General features: G+C 38.4%; 1 protein-coding gene across 5 annotated transcripts in view; it reads left to right on the plus strand.

Moving 5' to 3' along the window:
- The window catches only part of LOC128703658 (zinc finger protein 271), a 67109-nt gene that overhangs the window by 23366 nt on the left and 19826 nt on the right, over positions 1-23917 (plus strand). For 2 of the 5 annotated variants that reach the window (XR_011394154.1, XR_008409347.2), the window contains exons 2-3: positions 11437-11700; positions 21278-21320. Coding sequence is in view for 2 of the 5 variants with exons in the window: in XM_053798411.2 (XP_053654386.1) it covers positions 13114-13878 (765 nt within the window). In the remaining 3 variants the exon portion in view is untranslated. Of the gene's footprint in view, positions 1-11436; positions 20231-21277; positions 21321-23917 lie in introns of those variants that run through there. The other 3 variants (XR_011394155.1, XM_053798411.2, XM_053798412.2) reach the window with 3 other exon arrangements.

Raw genomic sequence — 23917 nt, forward strand, 5'->3', positions numbered from 1 at the left:
CTCTGCTGGCCTTAAATTCACTCACATCACCACTAGTTGCAGGCATTTTTTTAATTAAATCGTCATGCAACTTCCTACCCTTTTCACATATGATCGCTTGAGAGATGCTATCTCCTGCTATCTGTTTCTCGTTTATCCACACCAATAACAGTCTCTCAACATCTTCTATCACTTGCGATCTCAGTTTCGAAAACATAGTTGCACCTTTGGCAAGAACAGCTTCCTTGATTGCCGTTTTCTTGGCCACAATAGTAGCGATGGTTGATTGGGGTTTTGTGTACAACCTGGCCAGGTCAGAGACACACACTCCACTTTCATACTTAGCAATGATCTCTTTCTTCATATCCATAGTGATTCTCACCCTTTTTGCTGTAGGGTTGGCACTAGAAGCTTTCTTGAAGCACATGGTGACTTATTTTGCAGGTGCAATCACTAAGAACGCTGTGATAATATGAAATGTTCCAATTGTATGTTTGGATGCGACTGCGGTGGCTGGCTTGTAAACACTGGCACCCACGGGACAAGTGAGGCGCGCTCGGGCCACATGTGGACTCGTCTAGAACAGAACGAATTGTGTTGGTCGAGTTTTTTAGCGTTAGTCGAGGCAAAATTTTGCGTTAAAATGTATCGCTAGTCGGATTTAATGTTATATGATGCCAGCGTTGGTCGAGGGTCCACTGTATTCTTTTAGGTCATGCTATATGGCTTTAACCCTTTGACTGTTTCAGCTGTATATATACGTCTTATGAGCCAGTGTTTTGGACATATATACAATGGACCCTCGACCAACGGCTTTAATCCGTTCCAGAGAGCTAGCCTTTAGTCGAATTTTCCGTTAGTCGAATTAATTTTCCCCATAAGAAATAATGGAAATAGAATTAATCCATTCCAGACACCCAAATGTATTAAACAAAATCATTTATTACATGAAATACATATTTCCCTAAGCAGAAACGAATGGTACATGCAAAATAAACAATAATTAAATGCTACTAATCTTTATTGTGGAGTTATTGTTGAGTGATGTGCCAGCAGCAGGGGAGATTCAGGTGTTCTATTGTTTGGAAGGGGAATCCCCTTCTATAAAGACTTCAGGTACCAAGTCCTTTTGTGGGGTTACCTCCCTTCTTGGTTTTTTAATGCCACTAGCTTGAGAATCATTGGACCCTTGTAGGACAAAATATCTGTCCAGAGAGCTCTGTTTCTCACGTGCCTTTAGGATTTCCCTAAAATGGGACACAAGAGTGTCATTGTACATGTTGCCAGTATGGCTTGCAACAGCTGTGACAGGATAAAATTCGTCCATAAATGCCTGCACCTTTGTATACATTGTACACATTTCCTTAATCCTTGACGAAGGCAACTTCCTCCGTCTCTCTTCCTCCTGATCTGAAGCACATTCCTGAGCTGTGATCTGTTGCTGTTGCACCTCAAGCTCTTGCAGCTCTGCACCAACACTTCCACATACTTGCCACAAACCTCCAACCCCATGGACTTTCCCAATGACACAATTGATTACACAACTGGCATAGGCTCCTGAGGGTTAGCCCCAAACCCTTCAAAATCCCTCTCTTGTACACATTGTGGCCACAGTTTCCTCCAAACAGAGTTCAAAGTCCTGCAAGTCGCTCCCTCCCAAGCCTTACCTATAAGGTTTATGCAACTGAGGATATTGAAGTGATCTTTCCAAAACTCTCTTAGGGTCAATTGAGTGTCTGAGGTCACTTCAAAGCGCTTTTGAAACACTGCTGTTGTGTAGAGTTTTTTGAAGTTTGAAATGACCTGCTGGTCCATGGGCTGGAGGATAGGAGTTGTATTAGGAGGCAAAAATTTAACTTTTATGAAGCTAAACTCCCCTGCAATTTGCTCTTGCAAGTCGTGAGGGTGAGCAGGAGCATTGTCCATTACCAGGAGGCACTTGAGTGACAATTTCTTTTCCAGGAGGTAATTTTTCACAGTGGGGCCAAACACACCATAAAACCATTCCAGGAAAATTTCCTTAGTGACCCATGCCTTACTGTTTGATCTCTGCATCACACACAAATTACCCTTGACGATATTGTTTTTTCTGAACACTGGGAATTTCAGAGTGATACACAAGTAAAGGCTTCACTTTGCAATCACCACTAGCATTACTACATAATATAAGTGTGAACCTGTCTTTCATAGGCTTGTGTCCTGGGAGTGCTTTTTCCTCCTGAGTAATGTAGGTTCTGTTTGGCATTTTCTTCCAAAACAGGCCTGTTTTGTCACAATTAAATACTTATTGGGATTTTAAGTTTTCAGTCTCTATGTACTCCTTAAAATCCTGCACATATTTTTCAGCTGCTTTTTTGTTTTAAGACAGAGTAAAGCAACTGAAGCTAAATCATGTTTATAAAATTGCTCACAAACAGTGTCCAGAATATCTTGCTGTCAGTTTTGTCAAGGTTGGGAACCAAAGCAATCATAGTACTAGGGGGAGAGAACACAACTTTGTAGTAGCCACAGTCAGTGGCCAGGCTTCAAACACCTTTCATTGTACAGCAATAAAGGAATGGAACAGACTGCCTGTACATGTCAAAGCCAGTCATAACATGAACCAGTTCAAGAAGAGTGCCAAAAGGTGTCTGATGAATGTAGCTACAGAAAGGGAGGGAAATGATTTTTTTATTTTTTTTAGCTAACATGTGTAATTTTACCTTATTCCTAGTAATGACCCTTGTATTGTAGATAGTCTTAATGACCCTCGTGTAGTAGATAGTCTTAATAGTATGATAATAAGATGTTATCTTCATTATAGAATAATAATAAGATATTACAACCTTTTTTTTTTTCAACAAGTCGGCTGTCTCCCACCGAGGCAGGGTGACCCAAAAAAGAAAAAAAATCCCCAAAAAGAAAATACTCTCATCATCATTCAACACTTTCACCACACTCGCACATTATCACTGTTTTTGCAGAGGTGCTCAGAATACACAGTTTAGAAGCATACACATATAAAGATACACAACATATCCCTCCAAACTGCCAATATCCCAAACCCCTCCTTTAAAGTGCAGGCATTGTACTTCCCATTTCCAGGACTCAAGTCCGACTATATGAAAATAACCGGTTTCCCTGAATCCCTTCACTAAATATTACCCTGCTCACACTCCAACAGATCGTCAGGTCCCAAGTACCATTCGTCTCCATTCACTCCTATCTAACACGCTCACGCACGCTTGCTGGAAGTCCAAGCCCCTTACCCACAAAACCTCCTTTACCCCCTCTCTCCAACCCTTTCGAGGATGACCCCTACCCCGCCTTCCTTCCCCTATAGATTTATATGCTTTCCATGTCATTCTACTTTGATCCATTCTCTCTAAATGACCAAACCACCTCAACAACCCCTCTTCTGCCCTCTGACTAATACTTTTATTAACTCCACACCTTTTCCTAATTTCCACACTCCGAATTTTCTGCATAATATTTACACCACACATTGCCCTTAAACAGGACATCTCCACTGCCTCCAACCATCTCCTCGCTGCTGCATTTACCACCCAAGCTTCACACCCATATAAGAGTGTTGGTACTACTATACTTTCATACATTCCCTTCTTTGCCTCCATAGATAACGTTTTTTGACTCCACATATACCTCAACGCACCATTCACCTTTTTTTCCTCATTAATTCTATGATTAACCTCATCCTTCATAAATCCATCCGCCGACACGTCAACTCCCAAGTATCTGAAAACATTCACTTCTTCCATACTCCTCCTCCCCAATTTGATACCCTCATCACCTTACTCTTTTCTATGTTCACTTTCAACTTTCTACCTTTACACACATTCCCAAACTCATCCACCAACCTTTGCAATTTTTCTTTAGAATCTCCCATGAGCACAGTATCATCAGCAAAAAGTAACTGTGTCAATTCCCATTTTGAATTTGATTCCCCAAAATTTAATCCCACCCCTCTCCCGAACACCCTAGCATTTACTTCCTTTACAACCCCATCTATAAATATATTAAACAACCATGGTGACATTACACATCCCTGTCTAAGACCTACTTTTACCGGGAAGTAGTCTCCCTCTCTTCTACACACCCAAACCTGAGCCTCACTATCCTCATAAAAACTCTTTACAGCATTTATTAACTTACCACCTATTCCATATACTTGCAACATCTGCCACATTGCTCCTCTATCCACTCTATCATATGCCTTTTCTAAATCCATAAATGCAATAAAAACTTCCCTACCTTTATCTAAATACTGTTCACATATATGCTTCAATGTAAACACTTGATCTACACATCCCCTACCCACTCTGAAACCTCCTTGCTCATCCGCAATCCTACATTCGGTCTTACCTCTAATTCTTTCAGTTATAACCCTACCGTACACTTTTACTGGTATACTCAGTAAACTTATTCCTCTATAATTTTTACAGTCTCTTTTGTCCCCTTTCCCTTTATATAAAGGGACTATACATGCTCTCCGCCAATCCCTAGGCACCTTCCCTTCTTTCATACATTTATTAAACAAAAAGTACCAACCACTCCAACACTATATCCCCCCCTGCTTTTAACATTTCTGTCATGATCCTATCAGTTCCAGCTGCTTTACCCCCTTTCATTCTACGTAATGCCTCACGTACCTCCCCCACACTTACATTCTGCTCTTCTTCACTCCTAAAAGATTGTATACCTCCCTGACCAGTGCATGAAATTACTGCCTCTCTTTTTTCCTTAACATTTGAAAGTTCCTCAAAATATTCTCGCCATCTACCTAATACCTCCATCTCCCCATCTACTAATTCCCCTACTCTGTTTTCAACTGACAAATCCATACTTTCCCTAGGCTTTCTTAACTTGTTTAACTCACTCCAAAAATTTTTCTTATTTTCATTAAAATTTCTTGACAGTGCCTCTCCCACTCTATCATGTGCTCTCCTTTTGCACTCTCTCACCACTCTCTTTACCTTTCTTTTACTCTCCATATACTCTGCTCTTCTTATAACACTTCTGCTTTGTAAAAACCTCTCATAAGCTACCTTTTTCTCTTTTATCACACCCTTTACTTCATCATTCCACCAATCACTCCTCTTTCCTCCTGCCCCCACCCTCCTATAACCACAAACTTCTGCCCCACATTCTAATACTGCATTTTTAAAACTATTCCAACCCTCTTCAACCCCCCCACTACTCATCTTTGCACTAGCCCACCTTTCTGCCAATAGTCGCTTATATCTCGCCCGAACTTCCTCCTCCCTTAGTTTATACACTTTCACCTCCCTCTTACTTGTTGTTGCCACCTTCCTCTTTTCCCATGTATAGAGTCAGAAAACTTAAGTGGGAGAATAACGACACAATACACCAATGCTTCACACGGGATGGGAAAATTCTTGTTAGGAAAACAAATGTAGGTCAACTGTACACAATCACGAACGAGAATGATCTATCACGATTTCTCAGGGATACTAATCTTACAGAGAATAACTAAACAATGTCCAACTTAAAAGCCTACGTAGTGTAGTGTATGTTTTGCTCCATTATTGTTCAAATTTCATTGTGCAATCTCTTAGTAATTAAATAATCAACTACCTCATTTTGTGATTTTACTAGTAAGCATAAGTCACCTTATGTGATTTTGTTATTTACTATTGTTTGCTTAAACATTAGCTGAATTGATACTTTCTCTGTCCATATTACTACCTCATATTTTTTTAAATACTATCAATTGATATTACTTACTAAAATTAATAATTATCATTTTTACTATAATTTCAATTTACTCTTAACATTTTTGACATTTAATAACCATTACTTGTCTAATTACCTTTACCTGTTTTAATACCACATTTACTATCTTAGATTACTCTTAATTACCTTGTACTGCCATATAACCTCAAGTATAACTACCAGTGCAATATTGAATGAAATAAACATTACTTTTTCACTTTTTTGTAATCATTATTACTTACTAAAATTTTATTAAACACCATATTTACTACCAGTCAATTTTACTTTTGTACATTAAACATTATCTTATACTTCCCATAACATTTTGTTGCCAAATTTTCAAGTTTGTATATTTAACCCCAACCTTTATATTATCCTTTGTACCTGTGTACCTGGGTACCTGTCTACCATCTTACTATCATATTATAACCAAGACATTACCATTGTTATTTTTTTACTATTATTCTTTTGGTACTTTAATTGTGAATTTTATTTTGTCAATTTAAATCTAGTTATAATTTTGATCTTGTCAACAACCTATACCAGACTCTAGTGCAATTGCAAGTACCATTTCAAATTGTATTTTTATATTATAAGTTTATATTATAATTCCTACCATCTGTCCATTTAACTTTGTTTATTTTTTTTTTTTTATTATTATCACACCGGCCGATTCCCACCAAGGCAGGGTGGCCCGAAAAAGAAAAACTTTCACCATCATTCACTCCATCACTGTCTTGCCAGAAACTTTGTTTACCATTACTTAATTTTAGTCCCTTATATATTTTCTCCTTTATTTTAGCTTTATATAACTACTCTAGTTTATATATTCACAATTGTTAAAATAATCAAGGTGCTATTCTCAGGTGCTAAAGTAGAATAAGTTCACAATTTTGCCATTACATTCCAAAGCTCATTTATTTGATTACCACTCTATTGTTCACCACAACCTATATTAGTCCCTTTTATATTATAATTTTATACTATAATTCTAACTTTAAAAAATTACCTTTATAGTACTACCTACTATCATATTCCCAAGCTCCATTATTTGATCATCACTTTATTTGTATTAGTCCCTTTTATATTGTCTCCTTTATTTTAGCTTAAAAAAAAAAAAAAAAAAAAAAACTACCTTAGCTCATTATTTTACATTTGTTAAATAATTCAGGTGCTATTTTTTAGCTTAAGACTATTTACTTTGTTTTATACTTAATTCTAACTATAGATTCACTACAAATCTTATGATTACAAGCATTGATCCTGATACCAACCTCTTATTTAATGACTTAAATGAATCAAACAGTTACTGTAATTACTACACTGCAGAACAATCAAAGGCACTTCTCAGTGCCAACAACAACATAACTATCTTTAACTACAATATCAGATCTTTAAGCAAGCATTACGATGACCTCATAGTATTACTAAATTCCTTACATGCCAATATGTCCATCATTACACTAACTGAAACCTGGCTAAAGCCTGATAGTACAGATGTCTATGCCATTCCTGGTTACACAGCCATACACAACTGTAGGCCAGACCAACAAGGGGGTGGCACAGCCATATACTACTCAGACCAACTAGAATGTATCACTAATACTTGCACAAGGGATGAACATGGGGAATATATAATAGCTAAATTCAAATCCAAATACCTACAAAAACCTCTCACATTGATAAACATCTACAGAGTTCCACAGTCAAACATTAGCCAATTTAGTCAAAACCTAGGAAGTATGATAACTGATGCACGCATGAACAAAGATCACTTACTACTCTCAGGTGACTTCAATATAAATCTCCTGCAAGACCAGGACCCACACGTTACTGAATTCACAAACACAACGAGTAACTGTATGTTACTACCAACAGTAACAAAATCTACAAGAGTTACAGAGACTAGTGTTTCCCTACTTGACCACATCTGGACCAACACCATATCCCCTTTAAAATCAGGCATAATTACAGATAATACCACAGACCACTACCCTACTTTCCTCATAACAACTCTTGGTAAACTACCCCAAGACACTACTAAAGTCACCTTCAGACTTCACAATGAGGCAGCCATTAATAACTTCACAACAGCAGTAGCAAACATTGATTGGCACACTGAGCTAGAAATCTATACAGATATTGACGAATGTATTAATAATTTTCTAAAAAAGACCCAATACCTCTATAACAAGCACTGCCCTAAAAAAACTAAACAGATGACAGCTAAGAGACTAAACAGTCCCTGGCTAACACCCAGCATTCTCAAATCCATAAATACAAAACACCAATATGAAAAACAGTACAGAATGGGTCACATAACCAGAGACCAAACAAAACGTTACTCGTCAATCCTAACCAGCCTGATAAGAAGGGCAAAAAAATTGTATTATGAGAACAGATTATCCATCTTACGAGGTGATATAAAAAAGACCTGGAAAACCCTATCAGAAATTCTGGGAACAAAAAAGATATCACGAAATAGCGAAATAAAATTAGCAAAATCAGATGAACCCCAACTCCCACCAACAGAAACAGCAAACAGACTCAATGATTTCTTCTCCACTATAGGACAAAACCTTGCCAATAAAATCCCAAGCTCAGATACCCCACCAAATGACTACCTCACCGGCAACTACCCGAACACACTGTTCCTAGCTCCGACTAACCCATACGAAGTCTCCCTTATTATCAACGCACTAAAAAACAAGGCAGGAGATTTAAATACCTTACCACCCTTTATATACAAAAAACTGTCACAAGTGCTATCACCAATCATTGCAACACTCTTTAACAAATCCATAGAATCCTCCACCTTCCCTACAGTACTCAAAATAGCAAGGGTCACCCCGATCCACAAAGGAGGAGACCAAACAGAGTTGAATAACTATAGGCCAATATCCAACTTACACCCTCTCTCAAAAATCTTCGAAAAATTAATTCATAAACGAATCTACTCCTACCTTATCTCCCAAAACATACTCAACCCCTGCCAATTTGGATTCAGGCCTAATAAAAATACTAATGATGCTATTATACACATGCTAGAACATATATACACTGCAATAGAGAAAAAAGAAGTCCCACTGGGGATCTTCATTGACTTACGTAAAGCTTTTGATACAGTTGACCATGACTTGCTCCACGTAAAATTGTCACACTATGGTATAAGAGGGCACTCCCTCAACTACCTCAAGTCATACCTCAGCAACAGAAGCCAATATGTGTACGCAAATGGGGCAAACTCTTCTGCGCAACCAATTACAGTTGGTGTCCCACAGGGAAGTGTCCTTGGCCCTCTTCTCTTTCTCCTATACATAAATGACCTACCAAATGCTTCGCAATTACTCAAACCCACACTATTTGCAGATGACACTACATACGTCTTCTCTCACCCGAGCCCAGTCACGCTAGCCAATACTGTAAATACCGAATTACAGAAAATATCTACCTGGATGAGGACTAACAAACTTACACTAAACATTGACAAAACCTACTTCATTCAGTTTGGTAACAGAGCTACAGATGTCCCTCTTAACATAATGATAAACGGATCACCTATCACAAAGCTAACAGAGGGAAAATTCTTAGGAATCCACCTTGATAATAGACTCAAATTTCATACACATATACAACAAATTTCTAAGAAAATTTCCAAGACTGTAGGCATACTATCGAAGATACGGTACTATGTTCCACAGTCAGCCCTCCTGGCCCTATATCACTCTCTTATTTACCCCTATCTCACCTATGGAATTTGTGCATGGGGCTCAACAACAATTAACCATCTCAGACCACTAATTACACAACAAAAGGCTGCAGTTAGAATGATAACAAATTCTCACTACAGGCAGCACACTCCACCAATATTCAATACACTAAACCTACTCACCATACAAAACATCCATACTTATTACTGCACCTATTACATACATAGAACACTTAACTCTAATATTAACCCTCCCCTCAAACATCTCCTTGCCAACCTCAACAGAACACATGACCATAACACAAGGCACAGATCACTCTTTGATGTTCCTCGTGTCCATCTCACACTATGCAAAAACTCAATGCACATAAAAGGCCCTAAAATCTGGAATTCATTACCTGTAAATATAAAAGAAACACTACCTGTTTATAAATTCAAGTCTCTTCTCAAAGATCACTTACTCACTCAAAACCAAATAAATACTGAATAACTGAACCTTATAAATTGTATATCTTAAATGTTTCTCACAATTATATCACATAAATGTTAAACCTAAAACCCAATCTAACTTTATTATTTTTTAAATACACTACCTAACAGAATACTCCATACGACTGAATGTACAACAATGCATGCAACCATATGACCTGTCTTTGTAATACTCATTTGTGCTTTATAGTTATCTGTTTACAATAATGTATTATCACTGATTTCATCATTGCTTAGTTAATTTTAAGCCAGCCCGAAATGCTATGCATAGTATAAGTGGCTTTGGCATGCTGCTCTTTTCTGTATTTTTTTGTACCTCTGTATGTATGCTCAAATTGTTAATAAATAAATAAATAAATAAATAAATAAATAAATAAATAAATTGCATATGACTCCATGAGCAATTCCTTGATGTAAGTTATTTTGTTGTTTGTCGATGGCTTTGGACCCTGTATGTTTGCAAAGATAAATGTTATATTGATGGAATTTAGGGAGGCTTTGTTTGCTGGCACTAATATCTGTTGTTCTGGAGTGGAGTGACTGTGCCTCTACTCCAGAAGTGATTTCAGTTGGTGTAGGATTTCTGTCATTTATTGCCAGTCTCTTTGTCTTCCTGGCACTAAAAAAACTGCCTTCTCTGGAGAGGTTTTGGCTCCCCTCTTTTGTTTCCCATGGTCTGAGTGATCTGTATTTTCTTGTATCCTTTAGATGATGATGTGCCTGACAGTATAATAAAATTTTTGATATAATAAAAATTGCGTTGTGTACAGCACATTGTGAGAGTCGATATATGCTATTGATATTTGTTTGTGTGTCTAGTGTGATTAAATAATAAATCTAAGTGAAATATGATATGAAAACATGTGTATAAAACATCTGATCCATAAAAAATTATTAGAAAAAATGGAAAGAATATTAAAACTATGCTTGTCAGTATGACAAACTCTCATGTTGTCATAAAATGAGCACAAATGTCACCTTCAGACCTTCATATCTCCATAATTAATATAATTTCACTCATTCTAGTTTTTTTTTTTTGTACATCTAAAGTCGGTGAGATTTTTTTTTTTTTTAAATATCCAGCAATGAGAACACATTGTTTTGAACCAATAGGCAGTTTAAGGGTTAAGTAAATGACACTTTTAGTAAAATATGTATTAGTTACTGTCTTGACAGTTATTTTCAGGATTTTATGGAGATTATTCATATATAGTAGGTTTCTTTTGTAGAACATTCTTCTGTGCTCATTAACAAATTTCATAACAAAAATATCACATTAAAACTCATAGAGGATAGATGTAATTTCTGTGAAGAGTGACTTTTTTTTTTTTCACATATTTCCTATCTTTACTCAGGCTAGGGAAAAATATCAGATTTTGAAATATAAATCTAATTACATTATGCAATTTTGAGTAACATTTTTACCCTCTTTTTGGGTTAGAATATGCATTATGACAGGATAATTTAAGGAAAATAAAGATTTTTGAAAGTGCTCACTATCTAATGAGACTATTTTCTTTATTCAGTAGCACCAGAGAGAACGTGCAACATCGCTCTTCATCACATCATCCACAGCAGTTTCTTGGCTCCTCCATAAACCAGCATTAAAGTGTTGCAGCATAACTCTCCAGCAGCATCATGACTTCTATTATCTTATATTTACAGTAGACCATCGATTAGAATGTTATCTGTAACTTTTTCGTTACGTGACTGTTCCAAAATTGTGACATATTTTTGATCATCACTCCATGGAACTTTTGGGGAAGAAAGCTGAAAGCATGTACAAGAAGGTTAGTAACTGCTAATTTCATTAACTACATATTGCTGCACCATTAACAGTCATTCACTTACCCTCTTACACAGATGGTGAATGTGTTAGTGATTGATAATTAAGTGTGGAAAGTAAAGGAAAAGTGAAAGAAGAGTCTCGTGGCACTGACATGATATAAGTTTGTATGTAAAGTTCTGAGTCTAGACAATATGCACTGTTTATAAATTGTTTATCACTATGAGAAAAAAAACAACAAATGTGACTAAATTAGTTTATTCCTGCATACAAGTCAATATGTGGTATTTTCATATCCTTTGCTTCATGTGTGCTAAAATTTGAAGATACTGGAGATAGTTTATATACAAATTAAGAGGATTGACAGGAACTTCACCTGACCATGAGAGCGATTCCCCCAGTGTTTATATCTGTTTATCTTTCTTTGCATAATAAATGTTAGAACAGAAAGGAACCTGGATGTAATATGTATATAGTACCTACTTCAGGTATGGTATTTTTTACTGATATTTTCAGGTGGTAGTGGTTTTGGTGGACCCAGGTGATAGTTGTCAGGTAATAGTTAAGGAACTGCTTGTCATATGTTTGCACAGGTACTGTACAGGGTCACATCCGTGCACTCCACACATTTCCATATCAACAAGAAAAGACAACTACAGTGAATAGAAAACTTGGTCATTTTTAAGTTTTGACAAATTACAAAGCTTTAAAAACATTTAGTTATCCTTTTTTTGGGGGAGTCTAATGAACATAACCCTATTTTTCCTATATGTTCTTCTGGGCCTAGAACAACTGATGCCTTAACATCAACTGTATGAAGTACTGCAGGGTAAAAGAGACCAAAGGTACATTACAGAATTTCTTACTCCAATACAACCATTACTTTAGTGCCAGAGCTTCAACCATCCACCTCAGCTAACAATCCACCTCAGCCCAGTAGGGTTTAATGTCTAAAATAAATTTGCAAGGATCTTAGAGATGTAAAATCACATCAGTGTCTAGTTTGTTGAAAAAATTCTCTTCATAACCTCTAATAAAATTCTATAATAGCATGTATGAATCTTTCGTCAAACATTATATTGGCAAAATAAGTGAGGGGAATTATGGTAGTGTTTTAGTGTCTTAAGCAATAACATTAATAAATTTAATATAACTTTATGTTCATACAAGGTATTAAGACAATTTTTTTATTCATTGTATAACAAACTTTTAAAATACTTTTTAGTAGAATGCAAAACTTGATACAGTGGAAGAGTCATACAGTTATAAAAAAAATATTTAAAAGAAAAGTTTAAATAATAAAAAGTGTTCATATGGAAAAAAAATATTTCTCGGCTTAAGAGATTCCAGTAAAGTTTAGTTTTGTTATATATATCAGAGTTCAAGGCTATTTTTAATAATAAAATTTGAGGTCAGAATGAGTGCTCATACTGAAAATAAATTGCATCAGTGTTCATTCTGTCTTAAGGACTTCACACGGCATGGAAATTTACTGAAACATATGAAAACTCACACTGGAGAGAGACCATATCAGTGTTCAGTGTGTCTAAAAGACTTTGCCTGTCATCAAACTCTTTCACGTCATTTAAGGGTTCATGCTAGTGATGAACCTTCTCAGAGCCCACAGAGTGTAAATGACTTAACAAATAAATCAAATTTACTCAAACCTGCACGAGTTTGTAAAGGAAAGAAATTGTATCCAAGTTCAGGGAGTCAACGACGTTTGCCTAGAAAGATAGTTCTTGGCTCAGGAAAGAAAGTTGTTAATCAAACTAAGAAGCTTCCTGTCAAAGAGAAGCGATATCAGTGTTTGGAGTGTGAAAAAGACTTCTTGCAACATGTAGGTCTCCTGAAACATATGAGAGTTCATATAGAGAAGACACTGTCCCAGAGGACAGTGTGTGAGAAACAAAATTCTAATGTGAAAGACGTTTGTCAAGATGAAGTTAATACCGCAGATAAATTATATCAGTGTTCAGAGTGTCCAAGAGAGTTTACACGATATGCAAATCTAGTAAAACACATGAGACTGCACACAGGAGAGAAACCATATAAATGTTCTATGTGTTCGTATCAGTTTCCATTATATGTACATCTAATAAAGCATTTGAAGGTTCATATTGGAGAGGAACAAACTCAGTGCTTAGAAACAGTAGAAGTTGCTGCAGATGAGTTGCATTAGGTGTCAGGTATAGTTTACATAAAAGAAATTACAGTGGACCCCCGCATACCGATTTTAATCCGTGCAAGAGGGGTCATTGTTATGCGAAATAATCAGTATGCGAATGAATTTTCCCCATAAGAAATAATGGAAATCAAATTAATCCGTGCAAGACACCCAAAAGTATGAAAAAAAAATTTTTACCACATGAAATATACATTTTCCTACACACAAAGAGAAGGATACATGCACAATAGTAGAGTAGTACATGCACAGTATATATTGTGCATGTACTAGTCTACTAAATGAAGAATAAATGACACTTACCTTTATTGAAGATGCAGCAATGACTGATGAGACACTGTGTCCTGGGAGTGCCTTTTCCTCCTGAGTACTGTAGGTCCTGTTTGGCATTTTCTTCCAGAACAGGCCTTATCACACTGTGTATGCCACTACGATTCTTAAATCTCTCAAACCAACCTTTGCTGGCTTTAAATTCACCAATATGAGCACTAGTTCCAGGCATTTTTCCCTGTTCACTTGGGTGTTAGTCGACTTGTGTGGGTTGCATCCTGGGAGACAAGATTAAGGACCCCAATGGAAATAAGTTAGACAGTCTTCGATGACACTGACTTTTTTGGGTTATCCTGGGTGGCAAATCCTCTGGGGTTAATTGTTTCTTGGTATTCTCAATAAGCCACACCAACAACGGTGCTACAGCAGCAGCAGCAGCTGACGGTGGTACAGCAGCAACAGACGATGCTACAGCAGCAGCAGACGATGCTACAGCAGCAGCAGACGATGCTACAGCAGCAGCAGCAGCTGACGGTGGTACAGCAGCAACAGACGATGCTACAGCAGCAGCAGACGATGCTACAGCAGCAGCAGACGATGCTACAGCAGCAGCAGCAGCTGACGGTGGTACAGCAGCAACAGACGATGCTATAGCAGCAGCAGACGATGCTACAGCAGCAGCAGACGATGCTACAGCAGCAGCAGCAGCTGACGGTGGTACAGCAGCAACAGACGATGCTACAGCAGCAACAGACGATGTTACAGCAGCAGCAGACGATGCTACAGCAGCAGCAGCAGCTGACAGTGCAGCAGCAGCAGCAGCTGTACCACCAATAGTAGCGATGGTTGATTGGGGTTTATTATACAACCTGGCCAGCTCGGAGACACGCACTCCACTTTCATACTTATCAATGATCTTTTTCTTCATCTCTATTGTAATTCTCACCCTTATTGCTGTAGGGTTGGCACTAGAAGCTTTCTTGGGGCCCATGGTCACTTATTTTCCAGAAAAAGCACTGAAAACACTGTAATAATACGAAATATTCCGATTGTATGCTTGGATGTTACCGCGGAGGCTGGCTGGTAAACAATGCCACCGGCGGAACATGTGAGCGTGGCTCAGGCCGCACATTGGACGCGTCTCAGACGAAAATCGGTGAGCGGGTTTTTAAGCGGTATGCGAGGCAAAATTTTTGCGATTAAAGCAAGCGGTATGCGGATTAATCGTTATGTGATGCCATCGGTATGCGGGGGTCCACTGTACATGAGAGTTCAGCGTGTCAAAGCTCGTTTTCAGAGAAAGAAATATCTTGATGTACAAGAGAGAAATAATATCTGCTTGGTGTGTCTAGCAGGTTTTTTATGACATGTAAATCTAGTAAAACTTGCAGAAGTTAATATAGTAGAGAATCTTGTTAAAACTCAGAGATATAATACACTTTTCATATAAAAATCTCTGGAAATCTAAGGCTGTCTGTATTATTAAAAAATCCACTCTAGATAATGACTTTTTTTTCAAAAATATTTAAAATATGTATATTTTTATATTCACTGTAAATTATGGTAAGAAACTAAGACAACTCATACAACATTATCCTAGTTATATATCATTATTGTGGTATTTACCATGTGAGTTACAATACTGTAAATTATACTCTAGTATGAGAAAAACTGTAATACGAGTCCTTTCTTCATACTACAGTTTAACCACCATTGGAATTTTAACAAGTACATGTACATAAGTTAAAGCCCAGTGTTGGGTAGAACAAACAAGTCAAGGACTCCACCACAGTTGCCTTTTTTAGCAACTGTTGGTATCTTGCTATTGTTTCCATCAATACCTTAGTAATTATACTCAAGCAGTGTGCCAGAGTATAGTGGTAAAAGCACTTTTATATGGGTGTGAGGCATGAGCTTCAAATTTTAAATTGAAGAGAAGGCTGGAGGCAGTGAACCTCTTTAAGGGAAACTCCTTGTAGCAGTCAAAAGGCTTGATCTAAGGAACTGGACCTTTTGGTCTTCTTCCTCCAACTGAACATAAATACCCCCATTCCTTCCTTCCCTGCCCCATCCCTCATCTCTCTTTCCTTTCCTGCTTTTGGCCTTTGGGGTCTTATTAATACATTGGCCGTTTTCCACCAAGGTAGGGTGGCCCAAAAAAAGAAAAACTTTCGTCATCATTCACTCCATCGCTGTCTTGCTAGAGGCATGCTTACACTACAGTTATAAAACTGCAACATCAACACCCCTCCTTCAGTGTGCAGGCACTGTACTTCCCATCTCCAGGACTCAAGTCCAGCCTGGATTGGGGAAAGAGTGTCGTTGTCCGTCCCATCCCGTTGAGGTCCTTAGTGGTGGTGGTGGTGTTTGCTGTGGAATCTGGATCTAGGGATGTCCTGATATTCCTCTGGAGTTCTGGGGGGTGGGGTTACAGTGTTCTTTGAGTGACGGGTAGATCTCTAGGCAGGCTTCTGACATCCTCTCTTTTGTCCACCGATGTCCATGGATGTGAGGTTACTGTCCTGGATTGCTGGTTTACCGACATGAATGGCAGGGTAGGGCATGGGTTCCATGCAGCATTTGCACTGCTAGCTACACTTGAGTGCCCCTTTGGGCACAGAGAGGGGGGATATATGATTCCTTTCATTCCTCCTAGGAGCTACCCTTCCACTCACCCCCCCCCCCACTTCCCTTTATTTTCTCAGAAAAAATGAAACCTTACCATGGAGCCCCATGTCTGTGAAATTCCTCGTCCTATACTCCTTTATGTCCAACGTCTGCAAGTCTTTGACTTAGCTTCCAGCTTCTCCCCATACAGTGCAACGATTTTCAGACTGTCCGCTCATATCAGGATAGACCACCTCCAGTCCTGCACCTAGACGACCACGACCATTAATGGATGACACTGTCTCAGTTACCTCTCACCCTTCCCAGAAATGATCGTCATTTTTTTTTTTTTTTAACAAGTCGGCCGTCTCCCACCGAGGCAGGGTGGCCCAAAAAAGAAAGAAAATCCCCAAAAAGAAAATGCTTTCATCATTATTCAACACTTTCACCACACTCACACATTATCACTGTTTTTGCAGAGGTGCTCAGAATACAACAATTTAGAAGCATATACAGTGGTCCCTCGTTTTTCGTAGTTAATCCATTCCTGGAGTTGCTACTATTATCGAAATTATGATTTTCGAATAAATTTTCCCCATAAGAAATAATGTAAATACAAATAATCCGTTCCTGACACCCAGAAGTATTAAAACAAAAAATTTTTTTTACATGAAATATAGATGTAGTACATAAACAATACAATGGGAAATGATGAATGAAACATTAACAGCATAACACTTACCTTTATTGGAGATTCTTCTTAGTGTATGGGAGACTGGAGGAGGAGAGAGATTGGATTGTTTACAGTTTGGAAGGGGAATCCCCTTTCATCAACACCTCAGGTACCAATTGCTTTTCTGGGGTTGCTTCTTTTCTCTGTTTCTTAATCTTAATGCCACTAGGACCACCTTGAGAGTCACTGGAGTCCTGTCTCGCAAAATAACTGTGGACAGCGCTCTGTTTCTGGCGTCTCTTTAACACTTCCCTAAAATGGCCCAAGACTTTGTCACTGTACATGTTGCCAACATGGCTTGCAACAACCTTGTCAGTGTGATGTTTCTCCATAAAGCTTTCCATCTTACCCCACATAGCAAAAATCTCTTTAATTTCTGAAGAAGGCATCTTCTTCCATCTGTCTTCCTCCTCCTCTGCAGCAAGATTCTGAGCTGCGATCTGTTGCTGTTCCTGCTGAAGCTCTTGCAGCTCCTCAGTGGTGAGCTCTTCATTGTGGTCTTCCACCAACTCTTCCACATCCTCCAAACTCACATCCAACCCCATGGAACTCCCCAGTGCCACAATTGATTTAACAACAGACATAGGCTCATCAGGGTCAGTCCTAAACCCTTCAAAATCCCTCTTGTCGACACAATCTGGCCACAGTTTTCTCCATGGTAGCTTATTTAGTACTTGCAAACACTAAAATGAGTGGAATATTATGAAATATTCCGTAGGAGCACGTGAGGGGACCTTCGCTCACTGTAAACAATGCCAGACTGGCTGGGTAGGGAGGCCGCCCCGGCTCACACTGTGCGTACGCGTTCCGGATGAACTACTATTCGCGAGTCAACCTATGATTAGCGAGCCCATGTTTATACGAAAATATCCCTATGATTTCCGAAATCTAGGATTCCTGAGAACTACGAAAAACGAGGGACCACTGTACATATAAAGATACACAACATATCCCTCCAAACTGCCAATATCCCAAACCCCTCCTTTAAAGTGCAGGCATTGTACTTCCCATTTCCAGGACTCAAGTCCGACTATATGAAAATAACCGGTTTCCCTGAATCCCTTCACTAAATATTACCCTGCTCACACTCCAACAGATCGTCAGGTCCCAAGTACCATTTGTCTCCATTCACTCCTATCTAACACGCTCACGCACGCTTGCTGGAAGTCCGACATGAAGACAGTTATTTCCTATACACACTACGTAATGGACTAAGTTTTTAATTTTCCAGCAGACATCTCCCACTGACTATCTTTCTGAAGTAGACAAAATATTTCGTTTCATGCTCTTAAGAGTGGTGCACACATTGTTGTGGTCTGAAGTGCTGGCCAGGCACTGGTCATGATTCATAAACATACAATTGTTCACCATGATTTTCAGTAATGTGATGCTGACATTTTGGAACAACCTGAGCTCCAAGACCTCCCAATTCTGTACTTCCTGCCTGTGGACAGAGATGATATCCTTGTAATATCGCTAAGTTAACTTTTGACTGCCATGAACTTCCATCCTCTGTTTACATTGCTGTACACCACTGATAAGTATGGAAATTGATTCCTTGGTAATAGCAATGTAGAAATCGCTGGTGCTTTGGTCACCTGGCAAAATATTGCAGGTCACTGGTAGAATGCTGCTGACCATAGCAATCCATCGTGTAGCCAACCTCCCCTTGTCTTCATTGTAAAGAGGTGCACTTAGCTTATTCTTGCCATTCCTAGGTTTTCTTAAGGCAACGAGAGATCCACTGTCTCGAAGAGAAAGAGGGTTACTCTTACGCAACCTCCCATTTCTTCCTTCAAGGGAGACTTCATTGGCTTTCTTATTCTGGAGATGCTAGACAGCCTCAAACCTGGGTAGTCCTTACTTATGCAGTCACCTCTTTAGTTTCCACTTCCACAGTCCTCTCTATGTCTAACCCTTTTGTCACCTTAGGCTACAAGGTTCCTACTTTATCATCTACTGTCCTTCATTTTGCATGTTTTTACATCTAAAAAAAATCACCAGAGCACAAATCTCCTTTTACCCCTAATTCACATATCATTTCCAAACAGTTTCCTTTTCCTTTCTTTGAATCTGGTCCTTTACCTCATAATGCATCTGTTACTGTTGTGGAAGTTCATCCACCCCCCCACATAGAGTTGCTCCTGCTCCTGTCCCCAATTAAGTTTCTTCCCAAAATACCTGTAATCTCTCCCCTTCCCCATCCTCTTCATCTTTGGTGACTCTTGTTGTCTCTCCACTCTTTACTCGACCAACATCTTCTGTCTGCCTCTGACTCCATGCTTCCTGCAGCTTTCCTGTCATCTGAAACCATTGAAGCCATCTCTGCATTTATCGAAGAGACAAATCCAATGATGGATACTGATCTTCCTATCACTTCTCACTCACACCTTACTCAGCCTTGTATACAACACCTTCACAGCATTCCAGTCCTTCTCTCCTTATACATCTGCCAATCCATGAAATATTACTGCTTAAACCATTAACTGTAATATTGTTTTTATTATGTGCAACTTGAAGATTATTATTATTATAAACCTCCACCTTGACTACCTCACATAAGTATTAAGATTAAATGAAGATTTTAAAAGTTAACCACTTATCTTGTCTAGATTTAAGTACTTATTTATTATGTACTAGTATTAGTCTGCCCAAAATGCCCCAGCATGATAGTGGCTTTCTATGTACTTGGCAAACCAAAATTGTAATTACACGAAGAATTAAAATCTTTATTCTTTATACTAATTTCTTGCTACCTCCACATGTAGACTTTACTGACCCTACTAGCGTGTAGACAGCTTCTGCTTAAGATTACAATACAAGCTTTCTGTTATAGAAACAATGTATCGTGCCAAGATAAAACCATTCCCATGCCATTACTAAATTATACTAATTGTAATAATGTTATATGTTTCTTGCTACCTCACTGTTGTCAGTCTTATTAATGATAAACTTTTTAATTACCTGACTTTTATATTATTGTAAAATAATGAATGTTAAAATGTACTGCTCCATAACTTGTGTCAATATAGAGTAGTCAGTAAGAATTAGGATTAATCTGCCCAGAATGCCTAGGCATGCTGGTGACTTTCTTTGTACTTAATATTTTGAGATGTCAAGTCTAAGGGCAATGTGTGGTGTAAATATAATTTGTAAATACAATTTGTAGTTTGGAAATTAGGAGGAGGTGCGGGATTACCAAAACTATTATCCAGAGGGCCGAAGTGTTATTGAGGTGGGTTGGACATGTAGAGAGTATGGAACAAAATAGAATGACTTTGAGAGTGTATAAATCTGTAGTGGAGTGAAGGCAGGTAGGGGTCGGCCTAGTAAAGGTCGGAGGGAGGCGGTAAAGGAGGTTTTGTGTGAGAGGGGCTTGGACTTCCAGCAAATGTATGAGTGTGTTAGATAGGAGTGAATGGAGGCAGATGGTTTTTAGGACTTGACATGCTGTTGGAGTGTGAGCAGGGTAACAGTTATGAAAGGATTCAGGGAAACAGGCAGGCCAGACTTGAGTCCTGGAGATGAGAAGTACAGTGTCTACACTCTGAAGGAGGGGTGTTGCAGTTTTATAACTGTAGTGTAAGCATGCCTCTGGCAAGACAGTGATGGGGTAAATGATGGTGAAAGCTTTTCTTTTTCAGGCCACCCTACCTTGGTGGGAAACAACTGATGTGTTAATAATAATAATAAAATAATAATTTTGTAATGTGTAAACCCCACATTGAAAGCTTTGCCAAGAAATAAAAATTTTCATTTTCATTTCAGTTATGCTTCTATTTCCAGGTCATGACTTAGAGTGGAATATTCGAGGCCTGAGGTAATCAAGGTGAGCTTCACGTGTTGCTCTCCTAGTTTTTCTCTGTTTAAAAGAACCAGAATTGCTCTCCACTGTTATCCATCCCATTTTAGATTATATCTTATTACATTCAACGAATCATTTTCTCACTGGGACATTTAATAAAAGTGCACTTCTTGTGCATGCTGGTATACAGTATTCCCAGATCTTTGTTCATGTTTCACTGTGTTACACTGTAGCCTATATCTGTTTGAACTGGTGGTATACAGTCTGCTCTTTTCTATCTTTCTCCATCTCAATTATTATCCATTCCTGATTTGATTTTATAGTTTCTTCCTTACCTCCACTTCTCTTAATAGGTGATTTTAATGTTATCATTCCCTCTGGGGAGGGACTCACTGTGAGTTTCATGGTGATCAGTTAGAGGCTTTTCTCACTTCTCTTCCACTCCTTGTTTTATATAGAGGTACTCCCACGTACTTTGACCCTCGCATTTGAACTGTCTTGCATGGATCCCTGTTTATTCTTCTACTGCAATCAATTTTACCTGGTCTGTGTTCCCAAATTTACACAGCAGTGATAATTTTCCTATCCTCCTTACTTTCCATATACAGTAGACCGTTATTTAGCACAAGTTTATTTGGCACGATTTGAGTATAGCACGATTGAAGAATTGCGGCACAATTTTATGTAACACGTCGTATGATGAATTTAACATGGTTCAGTTTGCGAGAAGGTAAAAAAAAAACTAAACTGACCCAGGAAATCGTAATGACACGTTTGCAAACAAACCATACCACGGGTGGGGATAGAACCCGCAATCAGAGAGTCTCAAAACTCCAGACCGTCGCGTTAGCCACTGGACCAGCTAGCCACAATGAGATTCGTCCAACTTGGTATATTTCTACACCATAGGAAGGTTAGCATAGGTGCCACTGTGACCACAAATGCAAGTTTTTACAGACGAATCTCCAGCTAGCGTGGCCATGACGAACTCTAGCTCAAGTCCCCTCAAAGCCATCAACATGACTCATGAAATCGTAATGACACGATTCCAAACAAACCATACCACGGGCAAGGATAGAACCCGTGATCATAGTCTCAAAACTCCAGACTGTCTGTTAGACGGTCTGGAGTTTTGAGACTCTATGATTGCGGGTTCTATGCCCGCCCGTGGTATGGTTTTTTAAAAAAAAAAAAAAAACTTCCCTTTTCCTCAAGTGGCCACCTTGTTGTAGTTCAGCTGGGGAGACCTCCCGCTGTCCCCAGCCACCCCCCGACACCACCCCACCATCAAAGCATTCGTACTTCATACATGTACAGTCCAACTTCTTTGCTACATGCTTGTGATTGTGAATTGTGTTTTGATCTTTTAATTGCTATATCTTGTATCTACCAAGCAATCATGATACCCAGTAAGCATACCAGTGTTGCTCAAAGTGGCAAGAAAAGGTGTAAACATTTAAGTCTTAGAATTAACGAAGGAAACGAAGATATTAGACAAGACATCCTGTGGCCATAATGAAGGGTTATTTTGTACACACAAAAAAAGGTAAACATAAGTTTGTGTGACTGACTGACTTAGTGACTGACTGCTTACTGAATGATTTGACTGACTTACTGAATGATTTGACTAACTGAATGACTTGACTTACTGAAAGACTGACTTGCTGAATGACTTGACTGATTTACTGAATGACTTGATTGACTTACTGAATGACTTGACTGACATTGAATAACTTGACTGACTTACTGAATGACTTGACTGACTTACTGAATGACTTGACTGACTTACTGAATGACTTGACTGACTTATTGAATAACTTGACTTACTGAATGACTTGATTGACTTACTGAATGTCTTGACTGACTTACTGAATGACTTACTGAATGACTTGACTGACTTACTGAATGACTTGACTGACTTACTGAATGACTTGATTGACTTAATGAATCACTTGACTGACTTATTGAATAACTTGACTGACTTACTGAATGACTTGATTGACTTACTGAATGTCTTGACTGACTTACTGAATCACTTGACTGACTTACTGAATGACTTGATTGACTTACTGAATGACTTGACTGACATTGAATAACTTGACTGACTTACTGAATGACTTGACTGACTTACTGAATGACTTGACTGACTTACTGAATGACTTGACTGACTTATTGAATAACTTGACTTACTGAATGACTTGATTGACTTACTGAATGTCTTGACTGACTTACTGAATGACTTGACTGACTTACTGAATGACTTGACTGACTTACTGAATGACTTGACTGACTTACTGAATGACTTGATTGACTTAATGAATCACTTGACTGACTTACTGAATGACTTGACTGACTTACTGAATGACTTGACTGACTTATTGAATAACTTGACTGACTTACTGAATGACTTGATTGACTTACTGAATGTCTTGACTGACTTACTGAATCACTTGACTGACTTACTGAATGACTTGATTGACTTACTGAATGACTTGATTGACTTGCTGAATGACTTGATTGACTTACTGAATCACTTGACTGACTTAATGAATCACTTGATTGACTTACTGAATGTCTTGACTGACTTAATGAATCACTTGACTAACTGAATGACTTGATTG

Source organism: Cherax quadricarinatus, chromosome 76, assembly GCF_038502225.1.
Source record: "Cherax quadricarinatus isolate ZL_2023a chromosome 76, ASM3850222v1, whole genome shotgun sequence".
Lineage (NCBI taxonomy): Eukaryota > Metazoa > Arthropoda > Malacostraca > Decapoda > Parastacidae > Cherax > Cherax quadricarinatus.